Source organism: Ziziphus jujuba, chromosome 1, assembly GCF_031755915.1.
Source record: "Ziziphus jujuba cultivar Dongzao chromosome 1, ASM3175591v1".
NCBI lineage: Eukaryota > Viridiplantae > Streptophyta > Magnoliopsida > Rosales > Rhamnaceae > Ziziphus > Ziziphus jujuba.
This window is the reverse complement of record NC_083379.1, coordinates 38,155,101-38,169,050: the sequence shown is the minus strand read 5'-3', so window position 1 is coordinate 38,169,050 and position 13,950 is coordinate 38,155,101. Positions and strand designations below refer to the sequence as shown.

The 13,950-nt window shown below is 34.4% G+C and overlaps 2 protein-coding genes and 1 pseudogene across 3 annotated transcripts; all 3 read left to right on the top strand.

The window, feature by feature from the left end:
- Positions 1 to 1,884: 1,884 nt before the first annotated feature.
- LOC112490630 (uncharacterized) lies at positions 1,885 to 4,724 on the top strand (annotated as a pseudogene).
- Positions 4,725 to 7,166: 2,442 nt separating this feature from the next.
- Positions 7,167 to 9,005, top strand: LOC125420646 (uncharacterized). The gene has a single exon (XM_048467319.2). It carries the CDS (start codon positions 7,167 to 7,169, stop codon positions 9,003 to 9,005), a length of 1,839 nt encoding a protein of 612 aa, XP_048323276.2.
- A 1,592-nt stretch (positions 9,006 to 10,597) lies between these two features.
- On the top strand, positions 10,598 to 13,676 carry LOC107432229 (probable serine/threonine-protein kinase PBL23). 2 transcript variants are annotated; one of them, XM_016043330.4, is made up of 5 exons: positions 10,598 to 10,910; positions 11,360 to 11,541; positions 11,675 to 11,864; positions 12,015 to 12,406; positions 12,797 to 13,676. In XM_016043330.4, the coding sequence occupies exons 1-5, from the start codon at positions 10,787 to 10,789 to the stop codon at positions 13,091 to 13,093; spliced, it is 1,185 nt and encodes a 394-aa protein (XP_015898816.3). In that variant the 5' UTR covers positions 10,598 to 10,786; the 3' UTR covers positions 13,094 to 13,676. The 2 variants fall into 2 exon arrangements, with proteins under 2 accessions (XP_015898816.3, XP_048328745.2); XM_048472788.2 differs by having other exon boundaries at positions 10,773 to 10,910; positions 11,337 to 11,541.
- The last annotated feature ends 274 nt before the right edge of the window (positions 13,677 to 13,950 follow it).

The following is a 13,950-nucleotide window of genomic DNA, read 5'->3' as shown; positions in this document are numbered from 1 at the left end:
CAAGGAAGTCTCTCAAGGTAAAACCAGAATTTGTTGAAATGAGGAGTTCTTATAATATGCCTTGCAGTCTTGGCAAAAGTCCACTTTGTGATGGAAAGAATTTGGGTCGTTCTTGAAGTTTATCAGCTTCAATTGTAGATAAATAGAGGTGCTGAAAATAGCAAAGAGGATGTTCAACTTGGTTTTGGTCCCAAGTGTAAAATAGCTGATAGAGCTGGGAAGCTCTCGAGATAGAACCAGCATTTGTTGAAATGATGAGTTCTGACAATGATGGTAAGAATTTTGGTCATCCTCAAAGTTTCTCAGATTCTATTGCTGGTACTAGAGCTACTGCAGAAAATAAGTTACTGTGAGAATCAATAGAAAGAACTAGACAGAGTGAAGGTTCAATGGAAGGGTTAGAAATAACCAGGAATGTTGGGAATCTGGATTCTTGTAGAGTGAGCAATTACAATGGCAGAAATGAAAGAAGTAGACAAGATCATTTGGAATTTGAAGCTCGGGCTAGTAGGCTAGAGAGGGCTATTGCCATGATGAGGGCAGCAATGCTTGGCACGAGTAGCCTGGTCTAGCCCATAGCGGTAAGATCATTTTCCTTGCCTCAACTATTTTCCCTTTGCATTGTATTGATTTAGTGCGTTGGATACAAATGAAGTGCATATATAGTGCTTTTGTATATTTTGGTTTTGGCTAACAAGTTCTTCTTTTGTGTTAACTTATTTGTCTAAATGTAACTTCTACAACAATAAATACAGTTTCTAACCCAATATTGTAAAACAATTTCTCATATATGTTAAGGTTCTGAGCCAAATTCCAGCTTAATGAGAATCAATACTAAAATTAGTCTTCTAATTTGCCGAGGTGATAAAATCTCTTTTAAATTTCACAGTTGGAGCACCCCATCAGCATGAGGCTCGCTGATGAGGAAATCCTAAATAAATTAAATGTTTGAACTCAAGTATATAAATTTCAGGCAACTATCCATTCTTTGTTTCTCCGAGTCTAATCATTTTATGCTTAGATCACTTCTAAATATATCAATACAAAGATGGGATAATAGTTTTACCACTAGACTCTCCTATAATAGTTATGAAATTTTATTTGGAAAGGTCTGTTGACAATGATACATTTACATATGATCTAATAGATTGGCATATTACTTTCCTAGATTGGCAATGTCCATACATAAATAACATCTTATACAGAATGGAAATAAGAAAATGGGGGATTCTTCTCCTTTTCATATCATTGTCATATCAGACATGCCTTCCAAAAAAATAAATTTTTGTGATATCAGTCATTGCTTGATATTTAGAATCTTGAGAATGTAAAAATTACTGGCTTAATTTATTATTTTGGCTTTGCCTTTTTTTTGTCCTAGGTCAAGATCGCTTCCTCTCTCTCTCTCTCTTTCTCTCTTCCTGATGGATACTTGGTTGAGATTGTTACCTTTATATTAAACTACCACTATGTTGATATTATTTAGCATTGGATTATTAAATTATTTGTTGAACTTAAATATTTATAAGGGAAAATTACACTCACCTATCCTATATTTTATATTTGTAGCATTGAAACCATGACCCAAAGTGATCAAGTCCAGTAAGCCATGGATAGCTCAAATGCTCAATAGAAGAATGTGAAAGAACTATAGCAAGAGAACATGAGATTTGCTCTAGATTACACAGGAGAAGGTTTTCTATGACCCCCATATACTAAGGCCATGAACAATGTTTTGCCTAAGTCTTTCAGTGAAAAAAGAAAAGTGGACATCTGTTAATCCAAATGTGGAGAAAGAATTTAGCGCCATTTGTTCGGTGCTCGAGGGCATCAGAATTGGTAAGGATAGAAAATGTACTGCAAAGTTTCCCACACTGAGTAGCAATGCAGTTTGATAAAGATCAAGATCTTCCTGGCTGTTTGATTTTAAACAATGAAAATCCCTGCATTGCTGGGCAAGTTTCAGTAAACCCTTAAAATTGTGCAATGTTATATGTTCCACCTTGGTTTTTCAAGTCTGTGTCATTTCTAGATGCTTGCAATAGTAGAAGCAGTCAACAAAACTGGATCATCGTGGGCAGCAAAGAAGTAAAGAATATGAAGATAAGAATGCTTTTTCTGTTCGAAAATGTGTTGAAGCAAGAAACTCTGATATGGAGGATACATTAACTCTGGAAGAAATGTTAAGACTTCATCAAATTAGTAGTTCAGATAACATAATTGCTGAGAAGAATGGAAAAAACTCTTCATCAGATGTTAGAAAGATGATTTAAATGGTACCAGTTGATATGATGCAGAATTCTAGTGCCACTAAAGTGGGGATCACAATCATGGAAGATAGGATGAGTGGACTAGTGAGTAGAAGCAGTAAGGCGGCTTACAGTAAATAAAAAAAGGGTGATAAATGAGAACAAAGGAGAAAGTAGAAGACATCTCAAAGTTGATGATTTACATAGATTAATACAACTTGAAGCTTGGATCTGCAAGCTTGAGAGCATGCTATCTGGTTTAAAAGCGGCAACATCTGGCCACAGTTTAAGTAACCTATGCTTTATGCTCCTTGAATATTGATTTTGAATGTGCCTATTTTTTTTTATCGCTCTTAGTTCAATTTAATTACTAATCCTATATTTTTCCTCATTTTGGATAATGACTAATCATGCTTAAGCCCCTGTATTATATTAATTTGACACTTGTGGTAATTCTGTTGATAAATAAAAACTACAGATCTTCCAGTTGTTATCCTGCAGAGCCTCAACATGATCAAGGAAATGATTCCAAGAAAGAATTAATTCTTCCCTTGAGGAATTTATGCTGATAGTGTACACATGGTTAAGGTGCTTTCGTATAAGTCTTGGTCATAATTAAACTCTATGCTTTTGACAATTTTATATAGCATAAGGTGTTGATTCCCATTCTTACCAAAATGGTTTGAGCAGAATAGGCAGGATATAGCTTAACTTGGATTGGCAGAATGTCCAATCCCAACATTGGACTGGACAAGATGGATTAATTCCTTGCACTTTAAGTATCAGTCTACCTGGAAAGAAGCAGGTATCCGTGAGGCAATCATGAATTCCAAGTTCCAGGTATGGAAGGATGAAAATCTGGTTTCGGGTATTGCTGAGAAGTGGTCTTCTGAGACTTAACACTTTCCATTTCCTTGGACTGAAGCAACATTCATTTTGGAAGATGTTATGGTTTTAGGGAGTTACTCTGTGTTGGGGGACTCTGTTTTTAGCCCCCTTGAAACCAAATAACTGAAGGAAATACATGAGAAACTGATCAATGCCTGAAGTCAAGCTGGGAAGTCTAACAATAGAAGAGCCTCCAACTTGGTATGGATGAAGATGTTCATGGCGAGTGGAAGTGAAGTCGAGCATGAAGCATTTTTTGCAACTTGGCTTTTTGGGTTTTTTATTGGTTATTCCAGGTTGATTAGGAAGATTGTTTCCCTACAGCTGTCCATCTTTCTAGATGAACACGAATAGTGCTAGCCTCGGCTGTTCTTGCCAGCATATACAAAGATTTGAGCTCGTTGAAAGAAGCCATTGTTGCTTGTTCGACCAAATTTCATAGGGGTATGAGTTGGAAGCATCCTATTGGAGTTGGACATTTGGTCACCTTTTCATTTGCTTCACATTTGGGCATTGGAGAATTTTACATTACTTCAGCCTCTGCTTAATTCCATCAAGCGTGGTGACCCAATCTTTGCTAGATGGCATAAAGTGAAAAGGTTGAAAATTGGGGATGTAAGATTGGCTATAGATTCAGTTGGAGAGAGTTTCCTATCGTCCATATACATAAGGTTTAGTCTACTGGAATGGTTCTAAACTGTATGGAGAAAAGACAATGTGGATGCCAATTGCTTCAAGTTTGGATGAAAAGCAAGAGTCATTTGCTACTTGCTTAATGGTCTCCATGCTGGTTGGAATTGATTGTATGGAATAATATCTACCTCATCGTGTTGCATCGCAATTCAGAATTGATCAAGATCTTCCTGGTTGTGTTGCTGAAAGTAATGAGACTCCAGAGGTTGCTTAGACCAACTTCAACGAGCCAATTGGTGGGACGAAACTATATATACCATCCCGGTATTTTGAGACCGATATTACTGTCTGTTACTTGGACTGGAAGAAGAAGTCATCCCAACAGTAAAACAGCTGATAGAGCAGGAAGTCTATTAAGGTTGAACCAGCATTTGTCGATCTTGAAAATGATGAATTCTGATAGTGATGTTAGAAGGTCGGGTCACTCTCAAAGTTTCTCAGATTCTATTGCAGACTGTAGAGCTGCTGGAGAAAAGAAGTTGGTGTCAGAATCAGTTGAAAGAACTAGTCATAGTGAAGGTTCAATGGAAGGACTAAGGTTAAACAGGAGTGATGGAAATGAAAGGAGTTCTAGGAATCTGATTATTGTAGAGTGAGAAATTACAATAACAAAAGTGAAGGAAGTAGAGAAGAAATTTTAGCTCAGATTAGCAGGATTGAGAGGGCTCTTACCAAGTTTGCAGGCAGCAAAGCTTGGCAAGAATAGGCTGGTCTAGCACATTGCATTATGTATTTGGTTTGGTGCATTTCATAGAACTGAGGCGCATGTAAATAGTGCCTTTTGTGTCTTTTGGTTTTCTAGTTTGGCTAACAAGTACTGCTTTTGTGTTAATCTATTTGTCTAAATGGAACTTCTGCAACAATAAAAACAGTTTCCAAGCCAATATTTTGAAAGAGTTTTTGTAATACTTTTAAGGTTGTGATCCAAATTCTAGTTGGATGAGAATCAGTACAAAGTTGAAATCTCTTTCAACTTTCACAATAGGACTACCCCATCTGATTAGGAAATCTTAGATTAAATGTTTGAACTCATCAGATTTATGCCATTAATTTTAGTCAACTATCCATTCACTGTTCCCTGAGTTTAAATTTTCTAATCTCAGTGCACTTCCCAGTTCTCTGTATACCAATATGGAGTTAAAGGTTTTTCACCAAATTACTATGGTATAGTGCATCTAAAATTCTGTTTGGAAGAATATATTGATGTTGATACGTTTCCATATATAATCTAATAGAGAGAATAGAATACTGTCCTGGAATGGCAAGTCCATACAAATAGGAGCTTTTTTATTGTTTGTCTACAAATTGGAATAACAAAATGGGGATATTTCTCCTTTTTCCTCTCAGTATCATATCAGATATGCTTTCCCAAAAAACTGAAAGAAAAAATTGGTTGGGTTGGGATTATTATTATTATTATTATTATTAAGTAACTATTATATGTTGGTATGGTTGTGTATTATCGTTTAGCATTGGACTTCATAAAATTATTTGTTTAACTTTTACATTTACACTCTATCTCGCTTATATTTTACCAATGTTACAAGATATCTCTCTTGGATTGGTATATTATCATCCATAAAATTGAAAATAATTTACAGCTACCTCCCTTCTAACGGTGGATTGAACAGTTGAGTCGACTAATCCACTGAAGAAATATTCATTTTGAATAATACTAAAGATACCAACTAAATATATTAAAAAATGTATCAAATGTCATGTATTAATATTTCATTAGTTTATATGCAGTTACATTTATCTTTTTAAAAGTTCATTTATCCATAATTAAGTTATAATAATATGTTAATCAACAAAATACTAACAAATAACATTTGATATATTTATTTAATTTTCCTAGTATTATTTATTCATTTTTTAGCCCTTTAACATTCTTAAATCCTAAAGAACACCTATTCTGTCTAATTAGTAGTTTAAATAATCCAGAAAATATTATTAAGACCACAGTTTTTTAAATATTAATGCTATCATTTGTTAAAAATCTCTTTATTTACACTACAATTTTTTTTTTAATTATTTACCTGTTAAAAGTCATTAATCATTATTTACTGCAAAACCCTACATTTTTATTCATCATTTTTTTAAATCATTTTCAGCATTAACAAATTTTGTTTTTTTTAATGAACACTCACAAATTAGTCAAAGGAGAAGTCTGTGTGTTTTTCTTTATTTATTATGTTAATAGGTTTTGGTGGAGTTAATTCTAGCCCTTCTTGTTAATTTTAGACTAAAATGCTTTTTTTTTTTAAAAAAAAAAAAAAAAGGGCAACACATCTACATCAGGAACATTGATCCCAAAAAAAGAAAAAAAAAAACCGAAAAAAGTAAAAAAAGAATATATTCAAGAAGTACACCACAGATTATTAAGGGAAAGAAAATGTGAAACACTTTAAACAATAGAAGAGAAAAATCTGGTATATATCATTCTAACTCAAACTATACCGTGGTTTTCACTTTGCACCTAAACTACAATTTATTACACATTGCCACTCAAACAATTGTATTTGTATCCAATTGGGTCAATTATATAATGTTCTCTAATAAATTTGGTCAAATTAGTGTTGCACACTATATAAGAACAAATAAAATTGTTTATAAAGAAAGTTATATAGGTTATGTGTAGTTAATTTCATCAAAATGTTTGACTGCACTAAAATGACAACAAAAAAAAAATGTTGGATGGAAGAGGAGCCATCTTGGCTTTCTTCTATTTTACAGGAAGACTTTAGTTCTATTTCTCAATGGAATTGAGGTTTCTTTCCCCCAAAAAAAAAAAAATAATATATATATATATATGTATACATGGTTCGAGGAATAATGTTAGCAAAATTTGTAACTGGAGGGGGCTAAGTAAAAAATAAATATTAGTTTGGAAGTGATATTAAAAGGAACTATTTAGGTGTACAATAAAGAAAAAGTACTGTCCACTTGCCAAAACAAGAAGTGTCCATTTGGAAACAAATACAAATTAGTACGACCAGAAAATAAAAGAATTCAAAAAGAAGTAATCTCAATTGCCATGTTTGGAACTCCATTGGTAAATATAATATATATATATATATATATGTCTTTTAAGGAAAAGTCTCCATTGTTACTTCCTTGCAGAGAAACAGAAAGCTACAAAAGAAACACCATTTAATAGAATTTATTTATTTATTTTTTTTCTCCTGGTAACCAAACAAGGTTAACAAAGGTTTGCTGAAAGAAAAAAGAAAGAATGTGATTCCCAATACATCTAGAAACCCCATTAGCCGTCAATCTCTCTTATAAAGAAAACAACCAGAAAAATCTTTCCTTTTACCTCTTTGCTTTCAAACAATGGCAGAAACATCAGAAGAGTCCATAGTCGATGAGAGACAGGAGCTCATGGTTTCACCCTCTGGTGATGACGGTAGCCCCATTCTCAGAACAGCTCATTTTCTCAAGCCCTCTGCTGAGACCTTCACTGATGAAGAATCCCTTGACCCTGTTTCACGTTCTCGTTCATCCCTGCCACCTAAGTTTGATCCAAGTGAGTGGCCTCTGAATATTAATTTCAATGGATGGCCATGCCGACCAAGGTATTGGAGAAAATGGGTTCATTTCTTGCGGCACAAGCATCAAGCTGTTTGGAAACAAGCTGGTATTTACAACGGGATCATGAATTCAACATTCGAAATAAAGAAAGATGAAAATGTGGTTTTGGGGATCTCTGAGAGATGGTGTCCCGAGACTAAATCTTTCAGCTTTCCATGGGGTGAAGCAACAATCACCTTAGAAGATGTAATGGTTATGGGGGGTTACTCTGTTTTGGGAGACTCTGTCTTCAGCCCACTCGAGACTGCACAGATGAAGGAAATTCATAAGAAGCTGATCCAAGCCCAAACACAATCCGGGAAGAGAAAATCCCATACCACCAATCAATTAGCATGGATGAAGATGTTCATGGGGAAGGGAAGCGAAATCGAGCACGAAGCTTTTCTCGCAACTTGGCTGTCAATGTTCGTTTTTGCTAATTCCAACTTGATCAGGAAGGTTGTTGTCCCTATCGCTATCCATCTTGCTAGAGGAACACGAATAGCTCTAGCTCCGGCTGTTCTTGCTAGCATCTACAAAGATTTGAGTCTGTTGAAAAAAACCATTGTTGCTTCGACCAAATTGGATAGGGGTGAGAATGGAAACTGTGTGTTGGAGCTCAACATTTGGTCACCACTTCAGTTACTTCAGATTTGGGCATTAGAGAGATTTACAGCATTGCAGGCTCAGCCTAATATCATCAAGCGTGGTGACCCATTTTTTGGTAGATGGAACAGAATCAAAATCTTGAAGCTTGGAGATGTAAGATCGGCTCTGGACTCAGCTGGAAAGAGCTTTAAATGGTGCCCATTTACCACAAAAGGGGTTTACTGGAATGGTTCTACACTTTATGGAGAAAAGGCAATGTGGGTTCCAGTTGGTCCGGGTTTGAATGAACAGCAAGAGTCATTTGCTCGGTGCTTGAGGGTTTCCAAATTAGTTGGGATTGATTGTATAGAACAGTATCTGCCTCACCGAGTTGCAATGCAATTCGGAATGGATCAAGACCTGCCGGGTTGTGTTGCTGAATCCAATCAGACTCCAGAGGTTGCATGGAACAATTTCAACAAGCCGATTGGTTGGAAGAAACTATATATACCATCCAGGCATTTTGAGGCCGGTGTCACTGCCCGTTACATGGAATGGAAGAAGAAGTCATTGGATTTACAAGATGCAATCAAGGGTATAGTGAAAAGGCCAAGAAGTGGAAGATCGTCACCAGAAAAGGGTATGAAGAAGGGAAAAGTAATGCAAAAGGCTTCAGAGGTAGAGATTAATGGTAAGGATTTGGAGAATCCTAAAAGTTTATCAGCTTCAATTGCAGATAACAGAGCTGCTGGAGAAAATAAGTTGATGTCAAAAGCATATAGCAGAACTACAGAGTGTAAATGTACAATTAAAAGGATTATAACTTCAGTGGATGGGTTGAAGATAACCTCCAATGAAGCAAATGAAAGGAATTCTGGTGATCAGGATTCTTCTGGGAGCAAAAGTGAAAGAACTAGACAAAGACATACCGAACTAGAAGCTCGGATTTGTAGGCTGGAGAGTTCTGTTGCTATGATACGGGCTGCAAGGTTTGGCAAGACCAAGCTGGTCTAGCACATGGCAATTTAGCGCATTTGATAGTATAATGCTTTTCCCCTTTTTTTATTTTTTTTATTTTTCATGTCATTCTTTGACGAACAAGTGCCTCTGTGTTTATTGTTCTAAAATGGAACTTGTACAACGGTGAAAAAAAGTTTATGTTTTTCAGCCAAATTAATAATTAGGCTTTTAAAAAGATGGTAGTGGTAGAATGAAAGTGGAACCTAACCGGACTTATAATGGTACTCCTGTGGCATGTTGTGTCAAAGAGACAATGTACATGATATATATATATATATATATATATAGATAATTCATTTTTGACTTGAAGATCCATACCCAATTCGAGTTTTCCTCACAGTTTGGAAGCAACAAATAAGGAATATTTTTACCATGTTTAGAGTCAAGTTGTATCAGCAAGAAAAGAAAGACTTAAAAAAAGGGTCTTATAATTGCAGAGGTTGAGAAACTCTTTCAACTTTCACAATTGGATCCCCATTTTCAGTGCTCAGATTGCTGTTTCAGATAACTGTTCGTTCACTATTTTCAGGAGGAGTCTAAAAGTGTTGAGCTTGAAATGGACCTTTTTCATGTGGTTTGTTGGTCTTGCTCGTTTCACTTGGCTTTATCTTCTTTACTTATTTCATATTTGACTTGTTTTATCTTATCCAATTATAGTGTTTTCGGGAGTTTAACCTTGTATGTATTTTAGAAATATAAATAGGTGTTCTTTACTTTTTTTTTTTTTTTTTTAATGGAAAATCATAATTCCTTTTTTTTTTTTTTTATTCCTATTATATGTAATTTTGTATTTTTATTTTTCAACATAAAAAATTATTCACCACATTTTTTAGTCCAGGAGGAGAGGTTAGTTTATGTTTAAGTTATTATTTGGCTCTGTTATTTTGAATGTGAATGATTCTTATTATCATGGTTAAAAAAATTATATCAAAAATATACTAAACAAATAAATTAATTAATATATATATATATATATATTTTTCACCATAAACAAAAATCCTCTGATCAATATGTGTCCCATCCAGAGAGAATTTCTCAATTCTTCACTGTTTCTTGTCAAATGAGCCATCGAGAATGATCTAAATCTTTAATTAAGAACTCTAACTTGGTTTCACAGAATGGATCAAATTTATAAATTACTTTCATAATACTGTATACTCACAAACTCCTAGGAGACCTACTGAAAATAGTACCAAGGCAGTACATATATAGTTAGCCCGTTTCTACTGGGCGTCATTGCCCAGTTTTTTGCTCCGGAAAACTGGGAGGCAAAGCCAAGTAAAATAAGACTATATATATATATATATATAGCACCATATAAATAAATAAAAAATACTTGTTTGGCATGACAGATTTCATGCAAATAATCCTTATATCATGTTGACCTGGCTGCTTAGTATATGGACAATAGAGCCATTTTGTCTAAACAATTCCTATTTAGAAAATGGAAGGAGGCAGTTAAAAGCAATATCAGGTGTTTTTCTGTTTCTCTAAACATAGCAAATTTGACTGAGTCATTTGCTTCCGAACTCAATGGAGGAATTGCAGAGAAATGAAGAAAAACAAACAACATGGAATATTTTTCTTTTGTTTTTGAGAGACCAGAGAAAAGAAGCATCTGGTTTTTCTGGACCCAAGTCTTGTTTACTAGCTACCCAAATTCGATATCTCTTAAGAGCTTCTCCGAAGATTCAAATGCAAGTGTTTTATGCTCCTTTAAATACAGGATTGATCAAGTCAAAATAACAGTTAAAAAATAACAAAAAAAGAAAAAGATGAGTTGCTTTTCGTGTTGCATGTCAGAAGAGGCTGTCAATAGAAAGTCTCTAAAGAAAAGCATTAAGGAATATCATGACACTAAAACTTTAGCATCATTTGCCAACATTTCCTTCAAAAGTGGTAAACTTTTTTTTTTTTTCCTTTTTTTTTTTTTTATCTGATCTCATGAAGAGTTGATTAAGGATAATTGTTTTGGTTGAATTTCAAACACGTGGTCATGAATATGTTCATGGTAGAATGACTGAGATGGATTTCATATTGGGAAGCATCCACCACTTTTTCAGAATTTAAGATCATTCATGCTGAACTTTATAGACGCAAATTTATTGTGATTGTGAGCATTGAGACCTTAATGAAAGCCTATGCTAATTACCAGTTTAGATCTTTATTCTTAGCTGCCTTTGATATGTTTTATATCGTCATTGTCATCTAGATTAACATGATGTTGGAAACAACTATTCTTTCTACCATTTGGTTAAGATTTTCCTAAATATGGTCTTTGATTTGTAGCAACAAATTGTTAAAATGTGTTCTTCAAATTATTAGGGATACCTATATTGGTGTTGCAGATAGTAGCAGAAAAAGATACATACAAGAAGAGATAACAAAGATGGGTAAAGGGAATATATCTGCTCAGATTTTTGCATTCCGTGAGCTTTGTGTTGCAACTCAAAACTTTCAAGCAGATAACCTTATAGGTGAAGGAGGTTTTGGGAGGGTGTATAAAGGAACCCTTGAGAACAAAACTCAAGTACTATTGAAACCCCATATCTTGTTCGTTTCATTCTTTTTATTATTACCATTATCACACTATATTTTCTTTCCCTCATCAAATTCATGTAGCTGACTAAGAGACCCTTTGTGTTGTTGTTCTTCCTACGCAGGTAGTTGCAATTAAGCAACTCGACAGGAATGGATTCCAAGGAAACAGAGAGTTCCTTGTAGAAGTTTTGATGTTGAGTCTTCTTAAGCACCCCAACCTCGTTAATTTAGTGGGATATTGTGCTGATGGTGAACAGAGGATTTTGGTGTATGAGTACTTGTGCAATGGCTCCCTAGAGGATCATCTTCTTGGTAAACTTCCAAATACAAAATACATATTCATGTATATATATATATATATATATGTACGTATATTGGCAACATATGCATGTTGGTCATGTTCTGACCAAAAACTCTTTTTTTTTTTTTTTTTCTTTTTTCTTTTTTCTTTTTTTTTTGCAGATTTAGCTCCCGGTAAAAAGCCTTTGGATTGGACAACAAGAATGAAAATTGCTGCAGGTGCAGCTAAAGGACTTGAATACTTGCATGAACAAGCCAATCCTCCAGTGATATACCGCGATTTTAAAGCATCTAATATATTATTGGATGATGATTTTAACGCAAAGCTCTCTGATTTTGGTCTTGCAAAGTTAGGTCCTACAGGGGAGAAAACCCACGTCTCCACCAGGGTCATGGGAACCTATGGTTACTGTGCACCTGAATATGCATTGACGGGTCAATTGACTACAAAATCAGATGTTTACAGCTTTGGAGTTGTGTTTTTAGAGATGATCACGGGAAGGAGAGTTATAGATAATTCTAGACCAACTGAAGAGCAGAATTTAGTAACTTGGGTAAGTTAAAAAAGCTTCAACTTCCAAAGCAAGGCCAAAAAGTACCAGAAGTTTTTTGACATTTCCATTTACCATTTTGTTGGTATTGGACATACTGCAAAACAAGTTTGAATATGCTGAAAAAGAACTTTGCACACTCACAAAAAATGACCCTTTTTTATTATTATTTTTATTTTTAAAACAAGAAAATGCTAGACCAGCAGAAGAGCAAAGCTTCAACTTCCAAAGCAAAGCCAATAAGTACAAAGCTTTGACATTTCTAGTTACCATTTATTACTATTGAATATACGAAGTCATATAATGTTTCTTGCATATCAAGTTTGAATATGCTGAAACAAGAACTTGAATCCTCAGAAAAATGATCATTTTTTTTTTTTTCTTGTTTTGAAGGCACAACCACTATTTAAAGACAGAAGGCATTTTACATTAATGGCTGACCCATTGCTAGAAGGGAATTACCCTGTAAAGGCACTATACCAAGCACTTGCAGTTGCAGCCATGTGTCTCCAAGAGGAAGCTGATACGCGACCCCTTATAAGTGATGTCGTAACGGCGCTTGAGTTTTTAGCTGTGAACAAGATCAGTGAAGATGCTACAGATAATGTTGTGGATACAAATTCTCAAGATAGCAATAGCCAAGGAGGAGGAGATATTGAAACTGATAACGAGGAAAGTAAGACAGATTAGAAACAGCTAAACAGGTAGAGAATGATGAGTGTTTTTAAGTGTTAATGGATTGGAGAGGCTATCAACTGTTTCATGAAATCTCTGTCATGTTGCAACCGGATTTGCTCTGCTCAAGATGAAGAAGAAGAAAAAGAAGCACAACATCCATCTGCTCAAATAACATGGCTTTTTTGGGTTTTCAGTATGATGAGAATTCAGAATTCTGGTGCATGTTGATATTTGAAAAGAGTTTTTATGAAGGATGAGGAAAGTTAGGAGTTGAGAAAAGAGAGAGATACTAATAATCCTTCATAAAATGAAGTTTTGTTCAAAGAGAAGGCAGATTGTAAATTCTTTGCAGATTTCCCATTCTAATGCAGATGTGTTTGCAGTTTTGGTTCAGTCAATTTTGGTGAGAAAAAAAAAATGCAATAAAAATGTATAAAATGCCAAGCAGCATTGGAGTTTTGTCATAAAAAAGTTTACACCCAAATGCATGTGTAGGAATTTTTAGTCCATGATTGCATCAAAGGTCAGAAGAGATCTAGAAATTGAGAATTGCAAAGAGTAAATGGATTAAATATATAATCACTACTCTACTCAATTAAGGTTTTAAGATATTAGAGGAAGGTTATACAAAACTCAATAGGATGACATACAAATAATTGTTTAAGTTGGTCTTAAGTTCAAACTTTAATATCCTATTTGAATATGTTAAATAATTATTTGAAATGTATAAGATCTAATTTCTTTCCTCTATATTAACATGTCAAAAATATATTTGATATAGATTTTTTGTTTTCATCGAATATTTAATATTCTTTTCATTAATAAGAAAACACATGTGTCAAGAAAATTATAACTTATTTTTTAATATA